This window comes from Rutidosis leptorrhynchoides, chromosome 11, assembly GCF_046630445.1.
Source record: "Rutidosis leptorrhynchoides isolate AG116_Rl617_1_P2 chromosome 11, CSIRO_AGI_Rlap_v1, whole genome shotgun sequence".
NCBI lineage: Eukaryota > Viridiplantae > Streptophyta > Magnoliopsida > Asterales > Asteraceae > Rutidosis > Rutidosis leptorrhynchoides.
In genome coordinates, this window is record NC_092343.1 from 127,436,634 (window position 1) to 127,445,554 (window position 8,921).

The 8,921-nt window shown below is 35.2% G+C and overlaps 1 protein-coding gene across 1 annotated transcript; it reads right to left on the bottom strand.

Annotated features, from left to right (window-relative positions):
• Positions 1-3,453: 3,453 nt before the first annotated feature.
• On the bottom strand, positions 3,454-5,339 carry LOC139874928 (glycolipid transfer protein 1-like). The gene is made up of 6 exons (XM_071862317.1): positions 5,222-5,339; positions 5,045-5,100; positions 4,827-4,957; positions 4,448-4,583; positions 4,197-4,328; positions 3,454-3,489 (listed from the first exon to the last, which is right to left on the bottom strand). The coding sequence occupies exons 1-6, from the start codon at positions 5,337-5,339 to the stop codon at positions 3,454-3,456; spliced, it is 609 nt and encodes a 202-aa protein (XP_071718418.1).
• Positions 5,340-8,921: the final 3,582 nt, after the last annotated feature.

Sequence of the window (8,921 nt, forward strand, 5' to 3'; positions counted from 1 at the left end):
ATGAAAGATATGGGGGAGGCTGACGTTATCCTTGGCATTAGGATCAAACATGAAAGCAAAGGAATTTCGATTTGTCAATCTCATTATATTGAGAAGGTGTTGAAAAAGTTCAATTGCTTTGAATGTAATCCTGTGAGTACCCCTGTTGATCCAAGTGAGAAGCTTATGCCTAATCAAGGTGAAGCTGTATCACAACTTGAGTATTCTCAGGTGATTGGCTGTTTGATGTACGCCATGACTTGTACAAGGCCAAATATTGCTTTTGCTGTGGGAAAACTGAGTAGATATACTAGTAATCCTAGTACTCATCACTGGCAAGCAATTAGGCGGGTACTGAAGTACTTGAAGAAAACTATGGACTATAGTTTATCTTATAATGGGTTTCCTTCGGTAATAGAAGGATATTCTGATGCGAGTTGGATAACCAATATTGAAGATCATTCTTCAACGAGTGGTTGGGTGTTCTTGCTTGGGGGAGGTGCTATTTCATGGGCTTCTAAGAAGCAGACATGTATTACCAACTCAACGATGGAATCTGAGTTTGTTGCTTTAGCTGCTGCTGGTAAGGAAGCAGAATGGCTTAGAAACTTGATCCATGAGATACCATTATGGCCTAAACCTATAGCACCCATGTCTATCCATTGTGATAGTGCTGCGACATTGGCAAAGGCTTATAGCCAGATGTACAATGGAAAGTCTAGACACTTAGGTGTCAGACATAGCATGATTCGTGAACTCATCATGAATGGAGTGATTTCTATAGTGTTCGTGAGGTCACAACAGAATTTAGCTGATCACTTGACGAAGGGATTGGCAAGAGACTTGGTGAACAAGTCTGCTGTGGGGATGGGTTTAAAGTCCACATAAATTTCTAATTATAAGATACCCAATTCCCTTCTGATGAAAATTAGAAGTTGAATTCAATGTGGAAGGCTTATACTTAGAAATTTGAAGTACAAAATTTTGTATCATCCCAAGGTAAGGTATGTACTCGGACCTGTTGAAGGTGAGGATGAAGTTTAGCTTCTTAATGGTTTATTTGAAAAAGTGCAATAGCAGGTGCATGACTGAAATGAACTACCTATGTGAATGTGAAGTTTTGCCGCTTCAACAAAGCTTGGACTTTTGCTTTAGATACATTCATGAATGGATATGGACACATGGCTTGTAAAGTGTCAGGATAGCTTTAGAGTATTTGAAAACTTATGTGTATGTTATTTTCAGTTATTCAAATGGGTTGAAGGGTTCAATTCTTAGAACACCCCGATTCTCGAATATTTGGAATGTGTAATGTACTAAGGTGAAAATTCAATATTCAAGATATTTTCATTTATGCATGAGTTTTGTTTTAATTTGTTTAATTCTCATGAAACGAATTGCACTAAATTGGGGAGGATTGTTGTAGATTTAGTGTAATTTTGGGTTTTAATCTACACTTGTAAATGGGTTTGGAGGTACGGAGTGTACACCCATTAAGTGATAGATTACCCGAACCCAAAAGTGGTTTTCCATTATTTACTATCATGACTTGGTCTACCTGAAATTTGACTAAGTGTTTTCAGTACTAAGTTTTCTTAGTAAGCTGAAATTTGGCTAAGTGTTTTGTGCTGGTTGTTCTGCATCGCTGGTCCTTGTGCTGGTTGTTCTGCGTTGCTGGTCCCTGTGCTGGTTGTTCTGCGCAGCTGGTCCCTGTGCTGGTTGTTTTGCGCAGCTGGTCCCTGTGCTGGTTGTTCTGCGCAGCTGGTCCCTGTGCTGGTTGTTCTGCGCAGCTGGTCCTGTTTGCTGGTTCCTTTGCGCTGCTGGTCCTGTATGCTGACTTTTGCGCTGCTGGTCCTGTTTGCTGATTTTTGCGCTGCTGGTCCTTTTGCAGTGCTGGTTCTTAAGAGACAGCAGTAAGAAAACACTTAACACAATTTTGAGTGATTACGGAAGAATTATTCTTGCATCCACTTTTGCTTTAGTGGTTGAAGGAATAATACTTGTTTATTATAAAGTGATCACTCATGCTTTGATAGTTGTAAAATATAATATTTGTTTATTGTAAAATTAACAACTTTTACTTTAATGATGGAAGTGATAATATTTGTTTATAGAAATATTCTTCCTGTAACCACTTTTGAATATTATAGAAGATACTTTTATTAATCAATCGGCCAATTGATTTTAATAAAAGACTCTTTCATGATTAAGGGTGTATATAAATATATTAACCAATATGCATGAGAAAAATACACAAGTTACGAACACCAAAATATTCTTCTGCAAAAGGAATTCTTGTTTCTGCCAAAACAAGAATTTAATCTCTGTCTTATCCCAAAGTGATATTCGTGTAACCCAGGCTATAAGGGTCGAATAATTACTTTCGGAAAGTGATACCACGATTCAGTGATTTATCCGGCTATCGATTATTTTACCCTACACGAAAGAAATTAATAAAACCTCCAACAGACTAATCTCAGGCGACTACCCGCTTTGCGAGCAGCCCGTAGTCATTGCGGGTGAAGCTCCATAGCCACAAGATAAAATATGGGTTGTTTGTGTGTGTGTGTGTGTATATGTTCTGTATTGTGAGATTACAGAATCGAGGAAATTGGACAACAAACAGTTACCCACAACAAGTGATGAGAGTTTTGCATGTTTATCTGCAGCATATTGATTGTATTTATGTTACCGGATAACAGGTTAGACCGAGTAGATTTGAGAAAAAAATATATTCGTCCAATCTCTTTCGATATTAACTGTAGTTATAAATATTAAACTGATTAATTAAAAAAGTATTTAAGCACATTACTGTTGTAGTTTCTTATAAAAATACTACTAAATGATCATGGTAGAAGAACACCAAGGGCACCTTTCAATTATCTTACAGTTGGATTTAAAGGGTGATACAATGTTCTAGTTTTTGGCTACAATGATAAATTTTTTTAACAGAATCTCAAATTTGAAGAGACTCTGCTCTCATTTACTATAATTACCAGTATTTTACATATAGAACAGTTCCATCATTATGAGAGACAAAACGCGTTTAAGACAATTACTATAGTCTTTTACTATCTCCCAAGATGAGGTTTTACTTCACGGTTGCGAAGAAGAACTCTACCAAGCTCATATGATTGCTGATAAACAAGTCCATTCAAGTCTATAAGAAAAAGTTTAAACTATCGAACCATAAAACAGAGCGATGTGATTTAACTATCCAATAACAAATCCTAGATGATAAAAGGTACCATACGCTGACAAATTACTATGCATAACACCACAAGATTGCAAGAAAACCGATAATCAAATGTAATTTCTTTAAATAAGAATACATTGTAGAAGTTCTAATAAAAAAAGATGAAATTTATAACTAAGAAACAAAGGATGAAACAATCAAACATTAGCGAAATGATGCAAATAAAAGTAATGGCGTGCGTTAGACACAAAAGCTTCCATGTAAATTTCTACCGTATATCATGCAGCCTTCATAGAATCCACGCCGCAAGAATGCTGTATAAGATTGAATTAGAAAATGATACACAAATGTTTAGTTTGGTAGTTTCAATATGACTAGGGGTGTAAACGAGATGAGTGGAGTTTGAGCTCGGCCAGGCTCGAGCTTGGCGGGTTAAAAAAGCAAAAAGCTCGAGTTCGAACTCGACTTGTTTCGAGCTTGATATGTTAAACTCGAGTTTGGCTCAAGCTTGACTCGTTTATATATATAATAGTAATAGTAATAATAGTTACTATTATCTAGTTAAATAGTTATATATTACTCCGTCTGTCCCAAAATAATTATCCTGTTTTGACTTTTCAGAGTCTTTCTTTTACAACTTTAAATATCTTATGTTGCATAATATTTGATGAAAGTTTTACCAATAAGAAATTCATTTGAAATCCAATCCATTCATATAGTTTTCATCAAAGATTATATAACAGAAACAAAAGATATTTAAAGTCAAAGTAAAAAAAAAGACTTTGAAAAATCAAAACATGACAATTATTTTGGGATGAGTCAATAATCAATGCATATAAATGAAATGTCGTTTAGGTTCGCAAGCTTGTTCGAGCTCGATATAAAGAGATCGGGCTCAAGCCCGTTTACTAAACGATCCTCAAAATATGTTCAAGCTCTAGATTGTTCGTTGCTCGAATCGAGCTTTTATTGAGTTGAATTCGAGTAGCTCAGGTCATTTATACCCCTATATATGACGTACCAGGAACTTGTGAATTTGAGCTAAAACTGGTGCAAAAGATACACAAAATTTGTCCATATCGGCATATGTATCTCCCTTGCTTGATATGACCTCCATGAACTTTTTCCTATCAGGAACCAACTTGATCGCAACCTACACGTAAAAACTATGTAGTACACTAAAAGAACTAACAATTTACTTAAAACAAATAACTTGTATGAACATATTTAAATGGAGATGCATTGATGCAAAAACTTAACTAGAAAACTTACTGTAAAACTTGAACTTGCTATCCATCCATGCCATTTCTTTAAGGTCTTTCCGTAAGAGTCATTGCACGCTTGTTGCATTGACCAATCTTGATGTTGGTGTAAGTTACGAAACAATTCAACCAAGAAATCCATTGCTCTACAAAGCGGAATTCGAGAATTAAAAGAATTGAAGAGCCATGAGATCATTCGAGTTCAAGTTATAAGGTTTTTACTCCTATATCTAACAGTAAGGTTCAATTTGTTGACACATAGTTGGGCTTATTAGCCCAATTATAAGCCCGATTAGTCATCCACATTGCGTTATAGTAACGTGTTGGGTGAACATGATGAGATGCAAGCGCAATATGTAATGTTCATCTTGAAATTTGATCAACTTTACCTTGTCAACCAAAGAAGACCATTAGTACAACTTGATGAATTCTTTGCGGTTTTTGTTTCAACTTCAGCTTGTACCATAGCATATAAGTAGTTAAATCTGGATGGATTCTCTGTATACTTTGAATCCAATCTCTACAATTAAATAAAACAACCACAATTTTTTTTATAATTCTTGCTATTAAAAGAAGACGAATTTAAGGAAGGATATGCAGAGCATACTGAGATATTGCCACTTATATCAGATTTCACAATAGCCATTGCAGCTCCAAATTTATCTATAATTAGAAACAAGTTAACACACGCCTAAACTGTAATATGTATAACTGACGATAATTTTAATAGTTTTTTGGGTAGCTATATTCAAAATGCATAAATTCAGAACGACACAGGGGGCACCTAAAATTGGCAGCAGCATTTTGCAGACATCCAAAAATGGCTTCGTCAAAATGTCTCCATGATCAGACTTCATAAGCTTCATTCCTTCTATAGCTGATGTGAACACTGTTTCTTCCATATCTGAAGAATATTGTATTTACCACAAGAAGTTCAAACAACCCTAAAAACAATGTATTCTTACTTTTGTTCTGATATAGTACACAAACATATTTATTGTGTCAATGTGGTCATTTATGTTACAGAAAGTGCTAATATTCTCTGTCTCTCTACCTTAGAGTACGACTGCCAATATATTACCTAGGGGTGTAAACGTAAACAACGTGAGTCGAGTTCGAGCTATTCGAGCTCGGCTCATTTAAAATTCAAACCGCTCGAGCTCGGTTTTTTTTAGATTAACATATTATGTTCGAGCTTGAATTGTTTTATATTATTTAAGCTCGAGCCCGGCTCGAGTTTGGCTAGTTTTTATATATAATATAGTTATTATTACATAATTATATATTATGTTTTTTATAAAAAATAATAACATAACGAAAATAATAATAATAAAGATTAATACTCGTATTATGATACTGAATAATAAAAATCATTAACAATACTAATAATGATAATATAATAATTAATCTACCTAAATGAAATACCCTGTTTAAGCTTGTGAAATTGTTCCAGCTCATAAGAAGCTCGAACAAGAGGATTTTTACTAAACGATCTTCAAAATATATTCATATTCAGGCTCAAGGTCGTTAAGGCGCGGCTCAAAACGAGTTTTTAACGAGTCGAGCTCGAGAGCTCGCAATTAGCAAGGCTCATTTATATGATTATATCCCTAATCTTACATCACCCATACACTACTATCATTGAGATTGAGCATTGTTGTTTTATTGTGTTGATGAAAGTGTCAATGTAGTCATAAATGTTTTCACAATATAGTATGTACAATATATTATGTGATGATCACTATAATATCACTAAAGCTTTTTCTAAACCTACAATAATCAATCTGAAACAAATAAATACGCGAACGAAAGTGAAAATACATTACTAATCTATGACATACGTATGCCCTTCGTTAAATGCTCTAAATGTGAATGGCACTCCTAAAACACGAGCTCGAAATTTCTGATATGGAGATTGAACACAAATTCTATGTTAATATCGACTTGAATTGAATAGATTAATTGAAAACAAACATGATTGACAATGCAATGTTAATGATATGCATCATTACAAATTCTAGGTAATAGCCCCAAGTTGAAAAGATTAATACATGAATGATCATGTGAGACATAAATTTGAATGATCTTCAAACAGAAACAAAAATTTTTACCGTGAAATCAACACATTTGAATTGAATCCACGTTAATTACTAATAAACCTAAATCAGTTCCTAAATAAAATAAATAAGAAATTAGGTATTACGTACCTGAAATTTGATATATTATAAATCATGGAGATAAACGAGGAGGATGAAGATATCAGAGTTAATATTAATTTAATTATATTTAATTTATTACTACTATGAAATTAAATTAAAATCATAATCATTAGGGGTTGTTCGGGTAATTTTCTAGTCTAATTTAGAAACAGCTATTGTGCATATTTGTAATCCCGATTCTGTGAACTATTTGTAATTCAATCATATAACTTTGAACTATGTATTATAACTATTGAACGTTTGTTATTGTGCATGAATGTATTAATCAATAGTTAAACTGATCAGACAGTCGATCGACTGTAAGACAGTTGACCAACTGAAGACACTGTCGGTCGACAGTATAAGGTCGGTGTAAGTTGATCAACGATCGACTAAACCATACAGTCGACCGACTGTAATATATACGGGTTTCGGTTTACTTTGTTTGGTTACACACTCTATCAACCCTAATCGTTCTCAACTGGTCTGTTGTCGTCTCCTATCTCCAACCCACCAAATAACACCTTCTAGGTGCCATTCTAATCTAGATTTAGGTCTAGGTTTGACTTATTTAGTCCCGTGAACAAACCGTTATTTGATTAAGACCGAGTCTATGGTTTTTTGCCTTTAATTAGATCGAATTAGATTGATTCTAAAATCCATTATCAAAGTCTACATCAGCCACCCAAATAATTCTTTCAAATCCCCTTTCCCCCTCTTCTCTATTCTCACTCAACCCTTTGGACACTGACCAAATTCCAAGTCTTATAGAAAGTGTGCGAATTATTAAACTCAAAATCAAAATCAACTTCAACTCAACTCAGTGTTTTGTTATAAGGAAAAGTAATTATGAATTGAGGATCGGTTATGAATTCTTCATTGAATAAGCAGTAAATAAACGCGAGGAGCTCAAGTGTTCAACTGTGTGCCATTTTACTTATGAATTCTTCATTGAGGGTCGGTTATGAATTCGTCATCTACTGTAAGCTTCTCGTTCTATGTGTTTAACTGTTTGCCATTTTACCTTACAAGGAATAAATTGTACTATTATTTAATTTAATTTTATATTTTGGAATGGAAACAGGACGGATATAATGGAACTTTAATTGGAATTTTGGCGTGAGGATATATCAACCTCTTTATCGAATCAGTATGGTCAATTTTTTGTTTTTCGAACCTTTGAACCTGGAAGTGGGACTTCCGGGACCCCCACATGGCACCAAAAAAGTTCATTTTTTTGCCAAGCCGAAAGGTGGGGTCTGCAAAAAACATTGATGACGAGGGTACCGGTGGTGGCAAACCCAGGACACTATGTAATTGTCACGAAGTAACTAGCAAAAACGTAGAAAAAACACGAGAATATAACGTGGTTATATGTAATCAAACTTGATTACTTTAATCCACGGCCAAACCAATGAGTATTCTTATTAATTTTGGTAGGTATATTTTACTTGTTATATATGAGCGTATTTATAGCATAAAACGAGTTGAAATCGCGATACAACAAAGAAAACCAAATCCCAGTAGGAAGCAACTCTCACAATCACCATCTGACTCTAGCGGTCGCGGTCTGAAGAAATCCAAAAGCTTTGCCTCCTGATCAGATTTCGTTGTTCGATGCTTCAATCTCGGTCTCGAGATTGCAGCTCCAGCAGAATACTCCGTTTTGTTTTTAACTCTATTCAAACTCAAAAATCTCCCACTCGAAGAGACGTTAAACAAAACTCATCTTTAACCTGTCTTCATCCCACCGCAACAACCCAAACCCGCTAATTACAACTCCTTTTGATACGTTGGATGAGACACCTGAATCACGTCGCACTTCACTCGTTAACCTACGAGCAAGTGAAGTCTTTCGACACCAAAAAATAATGCTGAGCTATAATTCGACCTTTATGTTACTAGATTGGGACCAAGAACCTCTTTGGATACGGCACCTATATCCTTAGTTTACGAGATATCGGGTCGTTTGAGCCCGACCTGACCCAATCGCCCCCATTGCCCAAGCAATCCACCCGTACACAATATCATTCACCCGATTTAACCTTTCAACAAAGAATAAATGCGTTGGTAGAACGAACAACCCCTAGGGCTTGACTATCCAACAAGTCTCACTCGCCTTGCCTTATCTCTTCCGGTTTAACACTCGTTAAAGGTTGATTAAGCTTCTTTTGATAGAGTAGGTCTTCAATTTTCATCCTCCAAAAGCTAAAATCGGTTCCATCAAACTGATCAATATTCACATCACTCTTATCTGCCATTTTTCCCGCAAAAAAGTGAGCTTAA

Bases quoted from the DNA above. Each gene is read 5' to 3' on its own strand.
- LOC139874928 (XM_071862317.1), bottom strand. From the start codon at position 5,339: ATGGAAGAAACAGTGTTCACATCAGCTATAGAAGGAATGAAGCTTATG. The intron at 4,958-5,044 runs GTATGCTCTGCA...ATTTAATTGTAG, and splicing joins ATATAAGTGGCAATATCTCA to AGATTGGATTCAAAGTATAC. The intron at 3,490-4,196 runs GTACGTCATATA...AATCTTATACAG, and splicing joins CTCAAATTCACAAGTTCCTG to CATTCTTGCGGCGTGGATTC.